Genomic DNA, 24,482 nt, shown 5'->3' with positions numbered 1-24,482 from the left:
GAGCTGACAGACAGGTGGGCGGGGTTTACAGGTTTTTATTGAATCATTGGTCGATGATAAAAACATAAAAAACAGTTGTGATGTCAGAGGGCAGGGCTTAAGACACACAGGGGTGGGGTTTCAGGGCAGCAGCAGTTTGTCTCGGCCAATCAGACGGTGGAGTGCAGGAGGAGGAGCCGTCCGTCAGAGTGTTGCCTAGCAACAGTACTTCTCCAGGAGGGGGAGGAAAGATTTGGCTCGAGTTGGTGGGCCGGGCCTAAGGGGGAGGAGGCTAAAGCACGTCGTCGCTCTCAGCTGTGTGTAGCTGCGTGTCGTCAGCGTCCGTCATTACACTGCTGTCCTGACTGTCCCCATCTACACACACACACACACACACACACACACACACACACACACACACACACACACACACACACACACACACACACACACACACACACACACACACACACACACACACACACACACACACACACACACACACACACACACACACACACACACACACACACACACACACACACACACACACACACAGTGGAAGGTCAGTGTGCGTCTGCAGAAGCTGCATGTAGCGTGCGTACCTTCGTCCTCTGGCAGGTATCTCTTGTCGATGGCTTCTTTGATTTGATTATTTGCTCCTTTAGGATCTAAATCCATCGCCCAGCTGAAGTTCATCAGAGCCAAATGAGTCTGACCCAGTTTCTTATACACCTGGAGACAGACAGACAGACGGACATGAGTCAGACAGACAGAAAGACAGAGACAGACAGACAGGTAGGATGTCCTACCTTTCCTATTAGGAAGTAAACCAGAGACTCTTTGGGAACGATCTGCTTTAACTCTTCCAGCTCCTGAAGAGCCGCCTGAAAAACGAGGACAACATGAACACCACTGCTGTCATAGGGCATGGCATAATGTCCCCTGATGTCCATATATGTCCCTATTCTCCTGATATCCTTTTATGTCACCATTGTCCCTTTATGTCCCTGATGTCCTTTGATGTTGCAGACATCATGTGATTACAGAATCTCTCCTGGTCAGACTGCCCTAATCAGGACAAATACCATCATACACTGATAGTATTCACCGAGGTCTCTGCATGAGAAGGCTCTGCTAAGTTATGACTATCGCTATCAGCAACATACATAACACAGAGCACTAACAACATCAGATTTACTAAGACATACACACTAAAAGCCTGTCTACCTCTAAATCCCAAACCAGTATGTTACCCCAAAACCCTTTGACCAAATAAACCCAGAGTCAACATATGCCCAGCAACCCTAAAGCTCTACTCCATCTTATCCAAAACACCTTTGATGTCCCCTGATGTCCTTTGATGTCCCTAACGTCCTACCTTGTACTTGTCATTGGCGAACAGAATGGAGGCTCGGTGGAACTTGCAGAGCGGGTTTTTGGGATCGATCCTGATCGCTCTGTTCAGAGTCTCTAAAGCAGCTTCAGACTTCTTCAGAGCGTGCTGCACCTGCACACCCACACACAGTCAGTCAGTCAGTCAGACACACACACACACACACAGTGTGTACGTACCACTCCGATGTGACACAGCAGCACAGAGCTCTGAGGGTTGATACTCAGAGCTTTCTTAAAGTGGATTTCTGCCAGGTTGAATTTTTCCTGCTTGTAGTAGATCATCCCCAGACCGTACCTACACACACGCACAGACCTTCAGTAAAGAGCCCAACAGAACACATCTGAACCCAAATGAAGTCGCTCTCTCTTTAATCCTGAACCCGACCCAGAGACTCAAAGTTCTACCGCAGTATGCAGCATGATAATGTCATTAGATTTGTATTTAGTAAATTATGAGTCATATTCAACTATTTGCTTTAAAATACTAAATAATCATGTGTATTAGGATCACAGATAATATTAGGCCAAGTTACATAAGTGCACACTAAGCTCCGCCCACAGCTGTGTTAAAGGGACTAAATCTGGCCCTTTAAGCAGGTGTTCTCATCTAGTCTCATCCTGAGACCCACATTTTGTCACAGACATTAAACACTTTTTTATTATTCAATCAACCAAATTTAGTTTTTCACAAATAGCTGTTTATTACCTCAGTATTTTTGTGCTCTTTTATTAAATGACTGTCTGGGGGAGGGGGTGTGTGATCTGTTTGATTGTCATTATTTGTATTGTAATTATTCATTATTGTCATGTCATTATTGGGATCTGTGCATCTCAGCTCTTTTAAATACATAAATTCAATGAATATCCACAACATTTCTCCTGCGCTTTTATCTAGAATCCTGCAATTTTAATAAAATTATTGCACAATATTGTCCCAAATGGAGTAAAAATTTGGTCATAAACTCAAGGCATATTGGCTATTGTCTGTAACTTCATTACTTTACATATATTTATAGGGCAGAACTCTGTTAAAACTGCTTGTTTTCCCATCTAAAATTTGTGGCCCACTTGAGATGAAAGTGGTCCGTACTTGGCCTTTGAACCAACATGTGTTTGACACCCCTGCTCTATGCATTCAGACACATGCAGTTCACATGTTTACCACCAGATGGAGCAGCAGGTGGCGAGTCTGATTTTTGAATTTGCGTTCGGTGCTTGATTGTGTTTAGTGTGTGTGTGTGTGTGTGTGTGTGCGTGTGTGTGTGTTACCAGGCGTTATAATGTCTGTTATTGACTCTGATGGCGTTCCTAAAGCAGGCGAGCGCTCGGTCCAACTCCTCCGTCAGAACAAACTCATGACCCAGCAACGTGTAGGCATAGGCAAAGGATGGGTCCACCTACACACACACACAATCTGAAATTAAATTAAAGTCCAACTTCACAGTAAACATAATTGGGGGGGGACCCCACCACATTGATTACATAGGGTTAGGGTAGAACATTTTCCAGTGTCTAGTGCTGATGGGGAACTGGTGGCCTCCAAAGTAATCATACAAAAATATACAAAATGACAGTAAAATACACCAAAAAACAAACTAAACATAATCAAAATCACTCCTAAAAAATACAAGATATACTGTAAGAAAAGACATTTAGGAAAAATCTTTGTTGGACGAGCAATTTTTGTTAAATTTATATTTTTCCATGTTATTTACACAAAAAAGACCAAAAACCAACTGAATGTTACCCTTTATTTTGAAATGTGACACTAATTACAATCATACTTAATGACAATTAAGGCTTTATTTTTAGAATGATGAATTTAATGACTTTAAAGACTTTTTAAGGATCCGTAGGAACCCTTAGAGACAGACAAGAAGACACTGATGTACCTGAATGGCTCTTTGGAAGAACTTGATGGCAATGTCGTGTTCTCTTTGCAGACTGAAACAGTTTCCTGCTACACACCAGGACTACACACAGAAACACACACGTGAGGTACTGATTGACTGGCACGCACGCACACACACACACGCACCTGGGGACAGTTCTTATCCATGTCTGTCAGGTCTTTAGACAGAGCAGACAGAGCCACGTCCTTCTGAAGGTGCCACAGTGTAGTGGAATAAATCTCCATCCCCTCCACCCTGTACGACTCCATCTGACGCACCTCACTGAACACACGCTCCGCCTACACACGCACGCACACACACACACACACGCCTCATTGTTTCTTGTTACTAGTACAGTTGTTACTCAACCGTCCCATGATGCATTGGGAGCTGAATGTAAAATAGTCCTAGGCCCAGCTTCAAGCTAAACATCCTCTTTTCAAAATAAAAGCATCTGTTCTTGTCTTTCATTAGTTTCTTAACTCTTTTGTTCTAGGGCTCTTGTTTTAAAGTTAACAGAAGGTTTAGTCAGTAGACAAATGGAGGGTCTCTGAATGAAATATGTCTACGTGAGCACATGTTGATATTTAGTGCTACTGTATGTCTCCATAATTGTGTGTATTTTTCTGTTATTTTGTGTGCTTTTGGAGTTATTTTTTGCATTTTTTCCTGTCGTGTCTCTATATACTCATTGAGTATGTGGGTTAGTGGGACATTTACAACACAGTCATGATCTAGTTATAATCTAACTAGTCAACAAAGTTAAGACTGTTCTGACTTCTCTCAAAGTGACACTGTTAAATTGTTTTCAGTCTTTAATTGCCTGTCTTGGTTATCTATATGTTACTTATATAACTAATATTGAAACAAACCTCTGAAGTCGACATTATTCTCTGTTTTTCATTGTGAAACAAATGCAATAAGGTCACATTTTAGCTGGATAAATGTGTGTTTGAGGATCTAAACGTGATCATTCAGTGTGTGTGTCTCAGTGAAACAGTGCTGGTGTTACTGAATCACCTGAGTGTACTCGGCCAGTTCAAAGTAGGCCCTGCCGACATGTGTGAGCACCCAGCCCGTGTTGTAGTGCTGGGGGGGCAGAGAGCTCAGCACGCTGATGGCCTCCCTGCAGTTATACGAGCACAGAGCCTGGTAACCACGACCCAGCTCCCTCAGCAGAGCCATCACGCTGTCTGAAGGGACATAGAGGAAACACACGTCTGTCCAGTGTGTGTGTGTGTGTGGAGACATTTTATATCACCATATAGGTAGATTTATATATTGATAATGATGTATATCCCACTATAGTATTTCTTCCTTAAAATTACATAAAATGAATGAAAAATTGCTATTCATTATATTTATTATTAAAAAATATCCCAATATAAAAAATACTTCTCTTTAAGAATCTTCTTGTTACATGTGTATGAGATCAAATTAGGATCATAAAATCTGTGTGTGTGAAAATCATTTGTATTTGTAAAAGACATTGTGTGCATGTGAGAACTTTTCTCTTGTGACCCTGGTTTAATTGCATTGGTGGAGCAGCCAATCAGCACTCAGCTTGCTAAACACCATCAGAGGGCTTCCTGCTGGAAACGCCCCCTTCATTGCACGATGGTGGAGCAGTTTACAGTTACAACAGTTTAGCAGCTGCATGTTCGCATCGTAGTTCCTTTTTGTTTAGTAATTATTAGTTATTACATACAGCTGCATTTTCTATTCTTAATTCACTATTGTTTAAAACAATGTAAGATTCTGGATATCCAGCAGACGCTCCTATTGATATCAAATATCTATATATATATATATATATATATATATATAGATATTTTTTCCCCACACAGATTTGTTTTGCAGACAAAAATGTCTTTTACAAATACAAATACTTTTTTCTACACACACGGGTTTTTTTTAACGCACACAATTTTTTTTTTTTTACACAAAAAATCTTTATGACCTTTATTAGGGATGGGAATCAAAAACCGGTTCCCAGTAATCCAATTCCTAGGAATCGTTTGTTTCCTTAATTTTTCAATTCTACTTATCGGTTCCTCTTACGTCGTAAATACGTAACGATAACCTCCTCCAGGTCCTGTATATTGTGTTAATGCTAGCACCAAGTGAAGCTCCTCCCACCATATATTGTTTGCGGTCCACCACGGAGAATCCACCTCCTCCACCCACAGCTGTGCTGTCCTCTGTGCTGTGTTTGTAGTGTCTCTGTTGCTACACTACTCACTTCCTGGTTCTGTTAACTCGCGCTAAAATTGCTTCTTGCACAAACTTTTCTTCTAAAAACAACAAACTTCAGAAAAAACACACACCTGGTCACCAGTTTATGTCCTCATAGCAAGTAATCAGACATGGGAGACGGACTGGTACTGATCGTTGTCTTTAGTTTGATCTTTCACACACACGGACCACTGTAAATATTCTCAAATGTTTGTATCCAAAATGTGTCATATGTTGTAATAATAATAATTCATCAAGTTTATATAGCGCTTTTGTATATATTATGTGAAAACAATCTATACCTGGTGGATTAAAAGAGCCGATATCCCTGCAGGAAATTAAAGAGACAAAGATAATATAATAAAGAGTTAAAGTAAACAAATCAATTTGCAGTATTTAATTCCCTCACCCAATGAGAATCAATAAGAGAATTGGTAAAGAATCGAATCAAGCAGTATCGATAATGGAATCGGAATCACTAAATTCTTATCAATTTCCATCCCTAACCTTAATTTGATCCCTTACATGTGTTGTGATTTGTAAATGTGTCTGTATAAATGCCACCAAAGGGAGCAAAAACCACCAATAATGTCACTGCTATGGTTTTTAACCGTACCTGTAGTGAATTTGACTCCATCAAAGATCATGTATGATAGTAGGCTATGTTCTATAATTTGAAAGCAGGATATAAATTAACACTAACATTTGTGAAACACAATTGCAGAAATTTTGCTTTGAAGAGTAGTGACACAGTTAGTAACCAGACTAATTGATGACCCAATCTGAGTGAAAAAAGCAACGTTTCACCTCCACATACCACAGGATCCATTTAGTGCATCTTTGTGTCTCGAAACACTACGTTATATAACGTTATATTGCACAGCATTGTGTGTGTGTGTGTACCTGCGGCGGCCCTCTGGTACTGGGGTATCTTGGTGTCGGGCAGACTGAGGCTAGAGTCCAGTCTGAGGATGTCCAGGCTCTCGTTCAGGTTGCTGCTGTTGGACGTCTTTGCTGATTTACACTTCGTCTTCCTGTTGGGAATCTTAGTGGGAAACTTCATCTTCAGCTTCTTACTGTTCTCCTACAGACAGACAGACAGACAGACAGACAGACAGACAGACGTGAGCACTCAATGCTAAAGTAGCGGCTGCAGGGCTGGGCTGTAAAGCCGTACCTTAGCGGTGGAGCTCGCGCTGGTGAACAGTCTGGAGCTTCTTCTGGGCTGAACGTTGGGGGGCCCCGACATGCTGGTGCTGAGGACCTGAGGGGAGCCACTGACAGACAAGACAGACAGACGGGTAATGAGAGGAGGAGGATTGGGGGGGGGGGGGCAGGTCATAGGTTTGATATTTACCTGGTGTGGGGGGCGGAGGTCTGTGTCTGGTTGAAGGGGATGGGGAGGACGTCTCTGCTGTTTCCACTCTGACTAAACACAGACTTGGACTGACTGATCCTGGAGACAGACTGGAACACACAAACAGACTGAAGTGTGTATAGAGGACATGCAACACTTCTCATTATTATATATTGCACCGTTCGATACAGCATCCACGATTCAATACAAAAATATAGACTCCACCCATTGTATGTCTCTCTGCCTGTGAGTCAGTGTGCAGGGATTATAACGTGAGTTAAAAGGGGCGGTATTATGAAAATTCCCTTTCTAATGGTTTTGCTACAGTGATAAACATCCTTTAGCCTCATTCAGAGGAACAAAGTGTAAAAATGTTCTGTTTTCTCCCTCCCTTGTTATTACACTTTTCATAATAATAGGTCAGTTCCAAATAGGACAGTTGGAAACTCCTCCTCCTGACAATCCCTGGCTCCTCCTACCCTATAAGAATGTGAGAAACAAACACTGTGGTTTAACATAAAATATACATTATACTTTATTGTCATATAGTAACCCCTCCCTGAGGAGCAGTGGGCAGCCACGCTCTAGCACCCAGAGAAGGGTTAGGGTTAATATAAGGAACTGATCAACATCCCACAGTGATGAACAAGATTAGAACCAGTGACCCTACAATTACAAACCTGCTCCCTTAACCACTAGCCCCTTTATCCACACATTATATATTTACATATATAGATAATCCAGTATATAGGTAATACGTAGTGCAGTGTGAGAGCTCACAATTAGTTCCATTTTTAGTAGCCGTTATATCGCCTGGTATCACATTTGACTTGATCTGACGTGTTTGTGACCTAATGCGATGCAGCGGTTGAACAAAAATGAAGATCACTTTAAATAGACTATTTAAGTGGTTAGAAGAGGTGAGGATGACAAGAAAGTGACTCAGCAGTTTAAACTGCTGACTGACTCTGCTGCTGCGATAAACACACACCCTGAAGCAGTGTTTGTCTGACTCACAATCACAATAGCCTCTTAAATATCCTCGTGTTTTACTGTAATGTGCAGTTTTTTGGCTGAAAACAAGAAAAAACAAGTGTGAATAGCAAAAGAAAATCAGCTGTGACATGATGTCAGCGTCTACAGACACGCCCACTTGTGCTAATGCATGAAGGCCCCAAAAACAGCCTGTTTTTAGAAGCGTCATGAAAGTGACTTTTCAGAGGCTAAAACTCCAGAAAACAGGCGAGTTTGGGAAGATAAACCTCAAATACTGGTGCGTTAAACAGTGGGAACACTTTAACGATCCGGGCCATAAGGACTGAACTGTCTGTATTGTTGCATCTCGAGTGTGTGTGTGTGTGTACCTTCTTGTTGGGCGCTGTGCTTTGCGTCTCCATGGTGGTGGAGTAGTTCTGTAGATACGTGGGGTCTCCTGGGCTGGGTTCCAGGGGCAGGATGCCAAAGCTGCAGACAGAGGTCGAAGATCAAAGGTCAAAGGTCAGGCTAAGCTCCTCCTCCTTAGTCTCACCTGGGTGTTAGAGGACTCAGGGCCGCCGGGCCTCCCAGAAGGCTCCGCCCACTCTTGGGCTTGTTCTGTTTGACTAATAGGGAACCTGCCGTCGCCATGGAAACCGTGTTGGCCAATAGAGAGCCTGTTTCTGGGGATATGAGGGAGGAATCGATGTAGGACACCGACAAATCAGACGTCAACTTCCCATTAGAAGATTCTAGATTCAAACGATTCAGCTCCTGAAACACATATGGTTCACAGTAATCTGATTACTCCCATCCTATCAAGTTTTCTATCGTTTGATTAATCGATCATCGTCCACGTACCAGGGTGTCCTGAGGCGTCTCCATGAGGGCGGTGTCAAGACGGTGGGAGGAGTTCTGGGCGGGGCTTACAGAAGGAGGGGGCAGAGCTACAGAGGACAACCTAAAAACCTGGTCTGGATCCAGTTTCTCTCCTGGAACAGAAAGCACTGTCTCACTGAAGGTCACGTGTGGTGATGAAGGTGAAGAGTGCGTTACCAAGGTGACAGAGGCTCTGGAAAGGCGACCACAAGAAAGGGTTGAGGGTTAAACTCCTCTGGAAGCACTCGGCTCCTTTAGCGACGCGATCCGTCTTACTGCAGAAACACAGAGATGATGTCGACCAATTAGAGAGCTCAAAAAGCTGCTACTTCCTGCTTCAGTTAGTGTGTTTAGAGGAATGAAGGAAGGAAGAAAACCAGTTCTACGTGTGGTTACCAGTAAATGTGTCCCAGTAGAGACAGCGTGAAAGAGGCGGAGTCTCCAAACTCCATGACGATGTCATCCTGGCTCTTCTGTTTGTTCAGCACTCCTCCAATCAGAACTTGCTCTCCTTCAGCCAGCCTGACAAACAGCAGAGGAAACATCTAATAGAAGGTCCATTGTTATATGAATCTGTGGAGGGAGGGGCGGGGTGGTAATGTAAATTACAAAGTAGGAACAATTGGTTAAAACTGGCAAATAATGGACATGACAACTAGTGAATTGTAGGGGTGTGAAAAAAAGAAATCAATTTCACGATATATCTATCTTTTTTTGGGTTTTAAATGACACGATTTAAAAAAAAAAAACAAAAAAAAAAAAAAAAACTTTTTTCCCTGATATTTAATCAATTTTTTTCTTATTGTAATTTTCACATTTTCGTGGACATGTGTTTTCTACCGATGGAGACATTGTCACTTCTCAGCTGATTAGCCAAACTACTGAGCATGTTGACCAGCTCCTGTTCCTCCATAAAAAACTTAAATTGTACCACTTCCGCACCATAGATATAATAATAATAATACAATATTTTGAAGCAAATAGTTTTGACTCAATTTGTCCTGTGAATGATCATTATCTTCTGATAAACATAAACAGCAACTTGATTTTTCCTCTCTACGTTTAATTTTGATATTAACTGGGTAGAATATTGCAATATATCGTGATAATGTCGTATCGTGACCCAAGTATCGTGATACGTATCATATTGGAACATCCTTGTCAATACCTCTAATAAATTGGCCAAAATAATCATGAAATATGGTGAAAAGAGGTTAAAAGTGACAGTAATGGGTTGAGGACTCTTCAGGTTCAATGCACTGTGACTCAAAGAAAATGAATGATGCATTTAAAGGTTTTTATTTATCTCTTTACAGTTCAGAATGTTTGGTTGACATCACTAATTTTGACATCATTTCTCAGGAACATGGAAATTCCTACTTTGGCTGCTGGGGCTATAGAAGAACTGGACTCTCCACTGACCTTGGAGGAAGTCATAATATCAATTAAATTAATGCAGAATAACAAAGCTCCAGGTCTGGATGGTTTCTCAGTGGAATTCTTTAAAAATCTTTAAGATAAATTGGCTCCTTTTCTTATTTCGATGTATAACGAATCTTTAGAGAGAGTTTTCTACCAGAAACATTAACCCAGGCATCCATTACTGTACTCTGGAAGAGCAGTAAGGACCCTACACAATGTTGCTCCTATAGACCTATGTATTTGCTAAATGTAGAGGCAAAAATTCTGGCAAAGAAACTAGCGAGACGACTTGAAAAGTTTCTTCCTGATTTAATATCAGAACAAACAGGTTTTATTTAAGGACGCCAACTTTTTTAACATAAAAATACTTTTCAATATTATATCTTCAAAACATTCATATCTTGGATTGGCCTTCTGTATACTGATGCACAGGCTAGTGTTTGTACAAACATGTGTTCAGATGATTTGAAGTGTCTTGGTGAACTAGGCAGAGTTGTCCCCTGGTGATAGAGCCTTTGTTTAGAACATGTTTAGAACATCTACCTTGTATTAAAGAGTCACTCAAGAAACTAAGGAATTTAAATCGTCACTGTTTGCTGATGATTTATTATTATACATAAACGACCCGATCAGAAATATACCTTTCATTCAAACAATTTTCCTGAAATGTGGGTCTTTTTCAGGATATAAAATAAACATGCTTAAAAGTGTTTGTTACCCAAAAAATGACTTGTCATTGGAGCTGCAGCAGAGGGATATCCCTTTCAAAATTAATGACACTGACTTTATGTACTTAGGGATAAATATTACACATACTATGTCCTCTTTATTTTTGGCTAATTTTTCACTCTTAATTATTCAGCTTATTCAACAGATTTGGAAAGATAGAATAGTTTACCATAATCTCTTATTGGATGGATTAACACAATAAAGATGAATGTATTGCAAAGATTGCTTTTTCTGTTTCAATGTACCCCACTCTACTTACATAAAGTTATTTAAAGATATTGAAAGTATTGTTTCACCTTTTATATGGAATAAAAAGGCTCACAGGATTCAAAAGTGTCTATTACACAGATGTAGGTTTAGTGGAGACCTTTGCTTTGCTCAGTTTTCAATTATAATAGTGGTCAGCACAAATCCATAAGATCATATACTGATGAGTCATGTGACTTTTACAGGTAGAGAGAGCAGTGATGGAAGCATCATGTTATGATCAATACTGAACAGTCTGCTCCGAGTGATGCACCTACTGTGTGTGTGTGTGTGTGTGTGCGTGTTCTTACTTGCTGAGCTCCACGCAGCACTTTGCCAGCAGGAATCGAACCTGTGGCGTGGAGCAGCTGTGAGCCTTCAGCAGCCGATACGCTTTGTACGCTTTGCCAGAGCGATAATAACACGTGGCCAACAGGTAGAGAGCCTCCTCCGAGTGCACTGGAGACACACACACACACACACACACACACACACACACACACACACACACACACACACACACACACACACACACACACACACACACACACACACACACACACACACACACACACACACACACACACACACACACACACACACACACACACACACACACACACACACACTTTAGTGTTCAGTTTGTGCTCTTGTTGTTTGTTTGCTGCTTGGGTTGTGTTTCTGTGACAGAGTGGGACATCCTCATCAATGGAGCAACTTTGAATGACGCTTCCCAGGATTGGCTGCCAGCAGGAGAAGTGATGGGCATTAATCGCATATGCGACTATTTTTCAGTGTGTGCGAGTAAAAAATTTGGTCTAGTCGCATTGTCCTGTTGAGTCCTCCTCCTGTGAATCAGGGTCTGACATGGAAACTACACACACTGTCATGTCCCCAAACACAGCACATACACGATTCCTCCAAAGAGGAGGACCTCATCAGAATCATCATGGAGGGACCAGAACTGATGGACTATGATACCATGACAGATGTTCAGCTGTGGTTCTCTCTGAGCAGAGGTCTGCAACCTGTGGCTCTGGGGCCTAATGTGGCCCTTTGACTCTTATACAATGGCTCCCTATAGCTTTAAAAAACTATTAAAATAGTTGTGTTTTTTTTTTACAGAAACTATTAATGATTAATGACAAATAAAATCATGATATAACAATTTATTAACCTAAAATTAAAAAACTCATCGAATCAATACGATTCACATAATGTACCTATTTTGAGTTCGAAACAGCAAATTTCGTCAAAAAGTGACTGATTTGCATGTATGTAATCTAGGTGAGATGAGGTTAAATGGTTCCTTGTAGAGTAAAGGTTACAGACCCCTGACCAGGGGAAGAGGGTTAGGAGACCCCACTATCAGAGCTGGACCCTCTGAATTTAATTCATGGGGTGAAACAATGCAGATGATAAGTTGGTTATGTTACTGTTAAATTAATTCATGTACAGCCACTTAAGTCAACTATTCTTTAGCATAGTTGGCTTGAAAAAAAACCCAAAAAAAACAGCATGCGACCAAATTTATATGCTGGGTGGACCAACTGAGAAAGTTAGTGTAGAACCCTGCAGGACCAAATTCAAGACAATATTACCTTAGATAATATGTATACAAAAACTTTGAAACAATATCAAATAAAACAATATTATATTAAACTATATAATACTGGAGATGAATATTGTTATGATTTTATTTGTCAAAAATCATTAATAGCCTTTGTTAAAAAACTCTTTCAATATGTTTTTTAAAGCTATATGGAGCCATTGCAAAAGAGTCAAAGAGCCACATGTGGCTCCTGAGCCACAGGTTACAGTAAACCCCTAAGCTAGCTAATCTGTTGCATTGCTGTGTAAATGCTAAACTGTGACTTTTAAATCTGGTGTTGAAGCTTAAGTTCAACTTTTTGTTTACAAACACGACTTGTTATGAGCTTAACATTAAACAGAAAGTCCGCAGACACTGAGTTGAAGTATTGAGAGTGAGGAGTCACGTGGTGAGTTGGATTGTTTTGGGGGGGTCTGAGCCCATCAGCCATGATGGTGGTAGACGCCCCCAGAATTTCACACATTCGCCAGAGCTTTACTTTTTGCGCATTTACGTAGAGGAATACGACAAGGAAAAAGAAGAAAAGCAATGCAAAAAGAGAAGGCGAAAGAAAAGGGACCTTACAGGGACAAACTGATACCAAGCGCAAAAAAGAGGTATTTGGAGAAGCTAGTGGACATTCGCAACATCGACCCGTACGAGCTATCTGCAGCGGAATGGCACAGAGACCTGGACCTTTTACCTCCGTGCACATACATGGACATCGTAAATTACCTAGTTTTTGGTGTAAGTTACTACACAATGCAGGAGTTCAAAAGCCACAAGTCTCTGGAAAGTTACGAGACTTTCTGCTGCGGCTGAGTCCAGGACTTGGTCATCTACAGGCCTCCAGCTGGTGAAAACAGCGTGTACTGGCAAAAGTAAGTTTCTTCACATGTGTTTTAGTGTGTCAGAAACAAAGGCACTACAGCGTCCACAATCACATAAGGTAACCTACACTTCCTAGCTTAAAAGGGGACATATCATGCTAAATCCACTTTTTTAGCCCTTAAATGCATTTTGATGTATATTTAGATTGTTTAGAAGTACAGAAAAGTTCAAATTAATCTCTTCAGGTGCTCCGCTGATATCTTTATATTCTGTTTTGGTCATATTTTTCAATCTGTTTCGATTTTTAGATTCTCTATTACGTTTTTTGAACAATAACGTCAGCGGAACTGCCAAATTAGTTCATCGACTCCAGGCCCAACACTTCGAGCGATCCGCCATTTTTATTTCTGGCTTTTATTTTGTAGTCCAAGCTCCAGGATGCAGAAGTTACGAGAGGATAAGTCTAAATGTTGGGTTGTTGGATGTAGTAACCCACACACTTCATTACATCGTCTCCCAGCATCAGAACCTTTTCAAAGTGTCTGGTTGAGTTTTATTTTTTATAGAAATGTACCACATCTGTGGATAAGGTCATTTTTGTGTGTGTGAAGCACTTCAATGATGACTGCTTCATCAACCTCCACCAGTATAAAGAAGGATTTACAGAAAGACTTTGTCTGATTGAGGGTTCAATTCCTTCTATCTTTGGAGACGATGAACAGAGCACTTCGCTAAGCTGTAAATAACGCTAAAAAGTGTGATGATAAGACGTCCCTGTCATTGTTTTGTTAGCATTAGCAGTTGCACCGTCTTCATATGTTAGCGCTGTGTGCTCGTTTTAGATCCTTGATGATATGGCCTACGTGATTTAATTTAAGTCTAAATTTTTCATTAGTCATTTCATTTTGACGTTTTTGTCTCTGAAAAGACTGTATTAAAATGCATTTCGTGACGTTAGCTTGGCGCTAGCGTTAGCTCGGTGCTTGTGTTAGCTCACTTGTTAGGGTTCTGCAGGTTCATCATCTTCATTTTCATCTCGCTCCACTGGGTCAGACTCTGGCTGGAACATGTAAGGCTGGATGGACAAGTCTAACGTTGTTGACATTGTGTAAATAACGTGTGAATAAACATTTTCTGCGCCGCTACATAGCCGTATCTCTTCTATCAAACTACAAAAATGGCCGAACAGGGTGGAGTTGAACCTGGAGAGGGGGCGGGGTATGAAGTGTCTCATTTGCATTTAAAGAGACAGCACCAAAACGAGTTGCTCTTAGAAGCACATCAGAAAAGGGGTAGAAAAGGGGTGGAGCTATAATAATGAGGAATTCAGACCCAAGCATTACAGTTCTGCTTTATATAGACCACAACTGTGTGATTTATATCTAAAAAGGAAGGATTTAAAACCATGATATGTTCCCTTTAAGAGACAACTACATAAAGATATTTTAAGAGAACGTTCCAGAATGAAAATACAGAGAACACTCTCATCCACGGGGGTGTGCGATCGAAAGTAAGGTCCATTCTTCTAATTGCAGCCAACCAAGCAATCCGACATCTCTTCGTCAGATCAGACACTTGCTCTCCTAGATGCTGTGTCCATTTTGGTAACCTAAAAAACTGTATCCCGTTGTTCCTCCGTCTTCCATGGCTATCGTGGGAGGTATTGGAGCAGTTCTTAATGCAGCAGTGACTTCCAGGCATGGTCAAACAGTGCGGAATAGCAAGTACCTCTGCTACTACCGCGTTAAAAACACATGTAAACAATCTATTTTGCCGCGGGACTTATGCCAACATGGCGGCGGGGAGGATCGGGGGGAGGGGTTCTAGGCCGTGACGACAACTCCTCATTCTCAATAGACATAATTCATATGTTATTGTCACACATTGAACGGCAACAACGTTTGCTAGCTTAACATTAGCCAACACGGGCTGCTGCTGTTGACGACGTGCTTGGCTCCGGGTCACGTAGGTTATCAAACACGGTGCATTATTCAGCTTTTAAGTAAACTCCATGTGGTCTTTGATCCTCTCGCTATCAGTGATAAGTACCGGGTGTGCTGAATCTGATGAGTAGCGGCACTGACGTCACGATTAACAACTGCGGGGGTTGGTGGCGGGGCACCAAAAAGTTTCTTCTTATTCGGTCTGGTTACTACGTTTACGTCGGAACCGGTGCCATATTGGTGCCCAACCCTCCTGACTCCCCGAGGGATAGGGCGTCATTGGAGCACAGCGGCGGCAACTCGCCGCAAGTTTTAGCCTTCCACATTTTTTTTTAAAGCTTACTACCTTTTTTCTGGACATCTCTGAATGTCCCTTCTCTCCTCGTGTTTAACATGTGACTGAACTCAGCAATGAATTGTCCCTCCACAACTTTATCAAATGATACCTACACAGAACATGCAGGGTTTACATGTTCTCCAACAGGTAAAAGAACAGCATTTAAAGGAAAAGACGGACGATGATGATGATACCTTCAGCGTAGAGTCTCTCAGCGAGGAAAACGGCGTCCAGGTAGGCGTAGTGGTTCAGAGCCTGCCATACTGCAGCCTGAGACACACAGACATTTGTTTGGTCATTTTTCTCTCAGATCCATCAGAAACTGACAAAATATTGACTTTTTTCCATAATGCTTTAATGCAAAGGTTGGCGTCTGACTCCAACTAATCATAACTGGTGATGCTGCCACTACAAGCTCTACATTAATTTACATTTTTACGACATCCACCCTTAAAATTAGTCACAGGATAATTAATTAATAATTAGAATTATTTACTATTAACATGTACCAGTGGCTTTTCGACAAACTGACTGGTTCCTTTCTTTACTGGTGGATCACTTCATCTGGTCACCATTACAAATGGTGGTAATTACTGGTTTTGTCTTCCTTTCAGTTCAGAAAATGTTTGTTGCGTTTTTACGTGAAAAAAAAGGTAAGGATTGCACTTTTTCCTCTTACAATGTTCAAACTTCATGTATTTTCTTTTGGCCAGATGTTGTAATTGAATCAAAGTTTCATATATTAAATATTCTTGAGAAAGTTTGTGCATTGGAGGGAAATGTTCTTGATCTTTCTGATTTAAAGGGTTAAAACCTTTGTTGATGTTAGCTTGTGAGTTTCAGACGCTAACAGCAGCTATGGTCCAGGCTAGCAGCGCTAGCCTCTGTTAGCAGAGAAAAACTAAGCAGTTATCTGTCTCTCAACACCTTAAATCATGATTAAACATTTACCTTTACAGTCGGAGAAGAGATTGTGTCCACAAATGACAAATTATGAAGCTCAACGTTGGCTGTCAAAAAGCCACAAAGCTTAACACCGAGGATAGCCGGCTGCTGTTAGCTATTTAGCTTTAGCAAACCAGTCCGTACAGAACTCCGTTGCAAATATATCAGATTAGGGTTTCCTAGTTCTACACTTGTACACACAACAACACAGCATGCGCTCAAACATGATCTTATTCTGGGAACTATTTTCGGCATATGCATATTGAACCTTTGAAAGGCTGTTTGTGTGAATATTGAACTTGAATAGGAAGGTTCGCTGCCTCGGAAGCTGTGACCTCAGACAGGCTGTAAGACGGTCACAGCAGCGTGAGGGGAATATTTACGTGATTATTTTTACAACTTCAAGTATTTTCAGCCTGTAAGACAAGCCGAATGCATGTGAGCTGTGAGATGGATTATAATAAACCTCAAGCGCAACCCTGTTTAGATTGCTGCGTTATTGGCACCATCCGAAGCTTAATTTGGACAGATTTTAGAAGGAGTCTGGTGTCACCTGTCTGAGCTTCACCCAAAGCTGACGTTAAACCTACGCGTTAACAGAGAATAGTTCAATGTGTCCAACAGACCAACGTTAAATCAAACAAACACAGAGAGGAGCTCCGCTCTTCTTCTGCTGCCCCCGTCTGTCGGGCCTGTGGCGGGGGGGACGAGCCGCTGAGGCCGGGACGGAGGCGGCAGGTCGACCGGTGTATGTTCCCGGTTAGTCGCTGACGGAGCGGTTTTACCTGGACAGGTTCCTGCAGCACCGTCATTCCGCCGCGGCCGTCCCTCGAACTATCTCCTTACTTCAGGCTTCAGGACGAGCTGCAGCCGAACATTTGAACACACCGACCGTTAGCAGCCGAACATAGCCGAGGAATCCCGAGGAGGACGACGGAAAGAACCGAAGCTGCTGCGCGTCCCCTAGCGGTAGAACGAAGAAATGACGTGAACCCGAGCTCAGGTCAAATCCTTAGAGCAGTGGTTCCCAAACTTTTCACAGACCCGTCATGTACCCCCTACTCCTGCAAACTGAGAACACACAATAATGTAATGTTATATACAATGTAGCCCTACCCTGAATTTTACCTATCCCGTTGATGAATAATATATAATAATATTAACTCCAATATTTGCATTTCAAGTGAGGATGCAGATGCTGGCCCATGTCACACTGCATTTGCTTATCATTGGTATTAGCTAGCATTAGCATTAGCCAAGCAATAGCATTAACCTAACATAATCATTAACATTAGCATAGTAATAGCATTAGCCTAGCATTATTATTGCCCTAGTATGAGCTTTAACTTAGCATTATCATTAGCCTAGCAATAGCATTAGCTCAGCAATAACCTAGCATTAACCTAGCATTAGCATTTACCTAACATTAACTTTAACCCAGCTTTAGCATTAGCATAGCATTAACATTAACTGCTCTATTTATATTCTAGTTTTCAATGTTGTCAGTGTTTTTAATTTCTATTCACGTACCCCAGGACAATTTGTGCTTTGGGAACCACTTTAGAGCAAACTAACCTCCAACGGCTAACAGGCCCCTACAAGAGTTTCAAATCCTGCTTTAAATCCAATTTTATTTCTTGGCTTTTAATTTATTTACCATGAGTTATTTTATTTTATTGTCTTTTATGATATTTGCCCTGTTTAGATTTTTTATTTTATTATTTGTTTGCAACTCATGTGCAGCACTTTGATTGAGTCTTGTTGATAAAATCTGCTCAATAAATTTAGTGGATTGGATTATTAATTATATTGAATAATCCAAATTGAATGTTTAATGTAAATAACTATAATACTAAAGGGTGCTTCTTAGTAGCAGCCAATCAGCATTCAGAAACTTTGTACTGTGAATTGTAACCATGACAACAATAAGGCAAACACAGGTGCAGCCAATCAGCATTTAGAATAATTTAGAACATGGGGGTGAAACTCTGGCCTGCGGGCCAAATTTGACCCACAGTGTAATTATATTTGGCCCACAAAGCAATACCAAATGATTACTAGGGCTGGCCCGCCAATGTGCTGACGATTGCATACGTCCGCGTGTATTCCATAAAGTAACATAACAATCCCGAATATACCCCCATGTCTAGTGATGGCGTTCTCCTCCTTTTTGGCAGTTGTTTACATTTCACTCCATGAGTTCTGAGCCATCTGGCTCTTCATTTTCTTTTAAATTGTGATTGTATAGATGGGGAGACGGAGGATCTCCTCACGTAGGGACCTGGACATGACTCAAAGTTGCCAGAAAGTAGAAAACATGAAAAGACGTTTGGCTTCACAACAGACTATGTTCAAAAAAAGCCACATCACAAAGTGAAGCTGCTGTAAAGGCTAGTTTCATTGGACCAGCAGAGATCGCAAAATCAGCCTGACCCTTCATTGAGGGAGAGTTTGTGAAAAAGTGCATGATGGAAGTTTGTGACCTCGTTTGTCCAGAGAAAAAGCAAGCATTTTCAAATGTGAGAAGGCATATGATCTTTATTTAAGAAATGAATGCCAATGACTCTGTCTCTCCCTCTACCTTAAAGCACTGTGCTGATCAGCTGTCTCCAGTGTTCACAGACATTTTAACACCTCACTGGAGACATGCACCGTACCAGCCTGTTTTAAGGCCTCCACCATCGTTCCTGTCCCTAAAAAGCTGAGGATCACAGGACTTAATGACTACAGACCCATCGCTCTGACATCTGTGGTCATGAAGTCCTTTGAACGCCTCATGCTCTCCCACATCAAGGACATCACCGACCCCCACCTGGACCCCCTGCAGTTTGCCTATAGATCCAACAGGTCAGTAGACGATGCTGTAAACCTGGCTCTCCACTTCATCCTCCAGCACCTGGACTCCCCAGGCTCCTACGCCAGGATCCTGTTTGTGGACTTCAGCTCTGCTTTTAATACAATAATCCCAGCTCTCCTTCAGGACAAGCTTTCCCAGCTGAACGTGCCAGACTCCACCTGCAGGTGGATCACAGACTTCCTGTCTGACAGGAAGCAGCACGTGAAGCTGGGAAAAACCATCTCTGCTCCAGGACCATCAGCACTGGATCTCCTCAGGGCTGTGTTCTTTCTCCTCTGCTCTTCTCCCTGTACACCAACAGCTGCACCTCCTCTCACCAGTCGGTCAAACTCCTGAAGTTTGCAGACGACACGACCATCATCGGTCTCATCGCTGATGGAGACGAGTCCGACTACAGGTGGAGACAGACCGGCTGGTGTCCTGGTGCAGCCAGAACAACCTGGAGCTCAACGCTTTAAAGACAGTGGAGATGATAGCAGACTTCAGGAAGAACCCAGCCCCCCTCACCCCCCTCACCCTGGGAGACTCTACAGTGAGCTCTGTAGAGTACTTCTGCTTCCTGGGGACCATCATCACTCAGGACCTCAAGTGGGAGCTGAACATCAGCTCACTTATCAAAAAAGCTCAGCAGAGGATGTACTTTTTGCGGCAGCTGAAGAAGTTCAGTCTGCCAACAAAGATGATGGTGAACTTCTACAGCTCCATCATCCAGTCCATCCTCTGCTCCTCCATCACCATCTGGTACGCTGCAGCTACGGCCAAGGACAAGGCCAGACTGCAGCGTATCATCCACTCTGCAGAGAAGGTCATCGGCTGCAATCTGCCCTCCCTCCAGGACCTGTACGCCTCCAGGATTTTGAGGCGTGCAGGAAAGATTGTGGCCGACCCCTCCCACCCCGGTCATAAACTGTTTCAATCTCTCCCTTCTGGTAGGAGGTTTAGGTCCATCAGGACCAGAACCTCCAGACACAAAAACAGCTTCTTTCCCTCTGCCACCATCCACATGAACACACCCCAAGTCACCCACTGAACCCCCCCCCCCCCCCCCCCCCCCCCCCCCGATCACCACCTCCACCAGCTTGATACCTGCTGCACTGTATATATATATTTATATTTATATTTATCCTATTTATCCTTTATTCTCTATCTATCCTTTATTTATCCCTCATCCTTTATATTTATCATTATTATTATTATTATTGTTGCTGGGTTGTTCTTTGTTGTTTTTGTTTTTATTTCTTTTATTTCTTTTTGTTGTTTGTTTTGTGCACCAACCACCAAGTCAAATTCCTTGTACTGTCCTCAAAACTGTACATGGCAAATAAAACATTTCTGATTCTGATTCTGATTCTGATTCTGAAGTGTTTTTTATTTGAAATCCTATTTTTCAAGTCTGCATTACTTAATTATATACTGTAAAGTATTGCTTGTTCTAAATTCACTTCAAAGTGCATCACTTCAAAGTGCATCACTTCAAAGTGCTGATTCTTCAAGAGGAACACACACAGTTCAAAGCTCAGATCTAAAAAACTATTCTGACGATTTTTAATTTGATGATGAAGATGTAGTTGAATGTTTTTAATATTGACCTTTTCTTTTTTTTATACCCAAACAAAATACAACACAGTGACGTCATGACCCCGAAACCGGAAGTTGCGCGCTCAATACCGTGCTCATTATTGAGTGTTCCGTAATCTTAAAATGAACATTTTGAACGTTATGCAACACCAAATTACTCCAAAATAAGAGAGGCACACACCTGTGGTATTTGGAACCCGTTTCAGGTGTATATATATGTATACAATTTATTTTATTATTATTACTTTATTTTTATTTGTGTGTATATATATATGTATAATTTGTGTGTGTTTAAAAATGAAAAAAATGGGTTGTATGTATACCTTGAGAAGAATATATGTCAAACCCAATAAAATTTTTGGGGGAAAAATTTTGCAGTTTTACTCGTTGTCTCAGAATGAGCCCACTTTGATTCTTCAGCTACTAAGAACTAGTCAATGCTCAATGGCAATAGTTTGTTGTTCCCTCAGTGAGAGCCCAAAAATAAGCTAAGCTAAGCTAGCATTAGCTTTGTGTGGGTCATGATTTAAAAAAATGAAAATGTAATCACTGATGTTAAATAAAGACACAACATTTAATGCAACATTACACACTTTATTCCACATTATGCCATCAAACCTGTCAGTTAGAAGTTAATGCTATTGCTAATGCCTCCTGCTATTCTGGAGGTGGGGCTACAGAGCAGATTAGGGTAGGGGCGGGGCTTACAGAGTGCAGTTAGCTTCAGGTGAGAGTCGACATTTGGCCACAGTCAGGTAGGTTTCCACCTGCAAATACACACAAAGCAGCATGGTGATGATGTCACACCATATCACCCCCCCCCCCCCCCCCCCGTGATGTCATCGGCCTCACCTTGTGCATGTCCTTCTTAAAGCAGGCCAACAGCTCATAGGTTCTAGTCACAGAATCTTCAGCTCCAAAACTCTGATAGTAGCTTTCACTGGAATCTAAGATGATCTCCACTGGGTCAGTGCTGGCCTGCAGAGTCACATGGTCAGTGTGTGTGTGTGTATGTGTGTGTGTGTCTGTGTGTGTATGTGCGTGTCTCACCTTGATGAGCCACTGTATTCCGTTCTTCAGCTCCCTTAGCTTGGCTGGGATGGATGAGGAACCAGTCAGAGATCCACTGGGGACCTCCCAGCAGCTGACCAATCGGTAGGAGAGGGTGAGCAGCTTCAGGATCTGTAATCAACCAACCAACCAATCAGGGCACAGCGTGGACATGCAAAATGATGGTCCATTGTTCTATGAATCTGTGATAACCACATTTATTTATTCATCTGAATAATATCCACTGTTATCCAGGAACGTTTATTATTATTATTATAGTCATCTTAAAGATGGAAATCGTGGTTTTAATCACTAATAAAATGGTTCAAAGTGAATAAAAATGGTGGAAAAGGAGGTGAAATGTGAAATATCCCGTTTTGGCAAAAAAAAAGGGAAAAAGCATGAAATATGATGAAAAGAAGTTAAAAGTGACAATAATGGGTCAACATATCTGACATTAGGTGGAAAAGTGGTGGAAAGGGTTTATAAGTGCTGAACATGTCTGGAAAGTCATTAAAATGTGATGTAGAAGTGTCAGAAATGTGAGTAATGTAGCAAAAATACATGAAAAGAAGCAAAAATATGCAGAGAAAAAGTGGTGAAAATAGAATAAAATATGCCGTTTGGTGGAGTTGTAGAAAAATGGTAAAAAATGGGCTCAAATTGTTCTGTTGTGTAATTCTGTGTAATGTTGTGTAGTGTTGTGTAGTTACGGGGCTTCGTTGTGTCTCCTGCTTATCGATGGGGCTGATGATGTCATCAGAGTTGCAGAAATCCTGAAGGAATATTTTGTTCAACTGTCGCTGCTCCTCGTTCTGCAGAGAGCTCTCCTACACAAACACACACACACACACACACACACACACACACACACACGATTGAAGAAATGAATGAAACAGTTTTGTTACGCTTTGATTAAAAAGTTCCTGGAACTTCTGCTTGTCATCAGTTTTTGTGTGTATGTGTGTGTTCCCATTCATGTGATACACACACACACACACACACACACACACACACACACACACACACAGACTCACAAAATCATTGAAGAGTCTCTGAGCGAGGAGGTGCAGGTGTTGAACTCTGCTGACCACGGTGGAAAAAACACGTTGAGGATCCATCATCGACTGACAGGAGGTGACAGACAGGACAGACAGCAGGAGCACGACTGAAACACAGACAGACAGACAGACAGACAGGTGAGATACACACAGACAGACAGGTGAGATACACAGACAGATGTTTGTGTCTCACTTCTTTCCATGGATGTTTCTCTGTGTGGTTCAGATCTTTAAACTGGTTGTTGAGCTGGTCCTGGTCTTCTCTGTGGTCCTGGTTTTCTGCGTGTCCTCCCTCAGGCATTTACATTTTATAGCTGAAAACCTCATTATTTTATTCATCATCAGAAACATAACCCATGTGTGAAGCTTACACGTCATAATCTGCCGAAAACAAAGTAATCTGAGTATTAATTAAAACATAGTCTGAACATCTGGAGAGTTCACAGATCCTGGAGTTCCTAAAGAACCTTTACAACCTGTGGAGCCTGGAGAACCTAAAGAGAACCTCACAAGTAACTTACAGCAGTGGTTCTCAACCTTTTCAGTCCGTGACCCTCTAAATAAAGGTGCATAAAAACAAACAGAAAAAGAAGTAAAAAGGGTGAAAAGTGGCAGAAATGGGGGGAAGGGGGGTAATGTAACTTAAAAAGTAGGAACAATTACTTTAAATTGGCATGACAAATGGCGAATGTGGCAAAAATAATAATGAAATATGGTGAAAAGAGGTTAAAAGTGACAATAATAGGTCAACATATGTGACATTAGGTGTAAAAGTGGTGGAAAGGGTTTATAAGTGCTGAACATGTCTGGAAAGTAGAAAAATGTGTAGAAAAGTCAATAAACGTGATGTAGAAGTGTCAGAAATGGGAGAAATGTAGCAAAAATACATTAAAAGGAGCAAAAGTGATGAAAATAGGTTAAAATATGTTAAGTTTGGTGTAGTTGCAGAAAAATGGTAAAAATAAGCAAAAATGGGCTCAAATTGTTAAAAAAAATAGTCTTATTTTCTTGAAGGCATCTAGCCACCCCCTCCCAGTGTCTCGTGACACCAAATGAGGTCCTGACCCAAAAGTTGAGAACCACTGACTTCCAGAACCTACAGCTCCTGGAATCTGCAAATGGATGTTCTGTTGGATTCAATTCAATTCAACTTTATTCCAGACTCGTAGTCCATTAA

The 24,482-nt window shown here is 41.5% G+C and overlaps 2 protein-coding genes across 3 annotated transcripts; both read right to left on the bottom strand.

Annotated features, from left to right (window-relative positions):
* Positions 1–20: 20 nt before the first annotated feature.
* On the bottom strand, positions 21–17,708 carry cdc27 (cell division cycle 27). 2 transcript variants are annotated; one of them, XM_028454339.1, is made up of 20 exons: positions 17,545–17,708; positions 16,009–16,084; positions 11,424–11,571; positions 9,112–9,237; positions 8,893–8,990; positions 8,698–8,828; positions 8,390–8,610; positions 8,226–8,325; positions 6,862–6,971; positions 6,682–6,781; positions 6,408–6,588; positions 4,290–4,462; positions 3,416–3,568; positions 3,270–3,350; positions 2,647–2,774; positions 1,555–1,672; positions 1,361–1,489; positions 792–866; positions 585–714; positions 21–360 (listed from the first exon to the last, which is right to left on the bottom strand). In XM_028454339.1, the coding sequence occupies exons 1-20, from the start codon at positions 17,569–17,571 to the stop codon at positions 272–274; spliced, it is 2,394 nt and encodes a 797-aa protein (XP_028310140.1). In that variant the 5' UTR covers positions 17,572–17,708; the 3' UTR covers positions 21–271. The 2 variants fall into 2 exon arrangements, with proteins under 2 accessions (XP_028310140.1, XP_028310141.1); XM_028454340.1 differs by having other exon boundaries at positions 21–354.
* A 4,059-nt stretch (positions 17,709–21,767) lies between these two features.
* On the bottom strand, positions 21,768–23,595 carry gh1 (growth hormone 1). Its single transcript, XM_028454811.1, has 6 exons — positions 23,499–23,595; positions 23,282–23,412; positions 22,958–23,074; positions 22,245–22,376; positions 22,047–22,172; positions 21,768–21,961 (listed from the first exon to the last, which is right to left on the bottom strand). The coding sequence occupies exons 1-6, from the start codon at positions 23,506–23,508 to the stop codon at positions 21,899–21,901; spliced, it is 579 nt and encodes a 192-aa protein (XP_028310612.1). The 5' UTR covers positions 23,509–23,595; the 3' UTR covers positions 21,768–21,898.
* Positions 23,596–24,482: the final 887 nt, after the last annotated feature.

The sequence above is a fragment of the Gouania willdenowi genome, chromosome 8 (assembly GCF_900634775.1).
Source record: "Gouania willdenowi chromosome 8, fGouWil2.1, whole genome shotgun sequence".
In the NCBI taxonomy this organism is placed as follows: Eukaryota; Metazoa; Chordata; class Actinopteri; order Blenniiformes; family Gobiesocidae; genus Gouania; species Gouania willdenowi.
This window is presented reverse-complemented; position numbering and strand designations above follow the sequence as displayed.

Excerpts from the sequence above, each read along its gene's own strand:
- cdc27 (XM_028454339.1), bottom strand. The coding sequence starts at position 17,571 with ATGACGGTGCTGCAGGAACCTGTCCAG. Across the intron at positions 6,589-6,681 it reads GCGCGAGCTCCACCGCTAAG|GAGAACAGTAAGAAGCTGAA; the intron begins GTACGGCTTTAC and ends GTCTGTCTGTAG. Across the intron at positions 2,775-3,269 it reads TCTTCCAAAGAGCCATTCAG|GTGGACCCATCCTTTGCCTA; the intron begins GTACATCAGTGT and ends GTGTGTGTGTAG.
- gh1 (XM_028454811.1), bottom strand. Across the intron at positions 22,173-22,244 it reads GAATACAGTGGCTCATCAAG|GCCAGCACTGACCCAGTGGA; the intron begins GTGAGACACGCA and ends GTGACTCTGCAG. Across the intron at positions 21,962-22,046 it reads TTAAGAAGGACATGCACAAG|GTGGAAACCTACCTGACTGT; the intron begins GTGAGGCCGATG and ends GTGTATTTGCAG.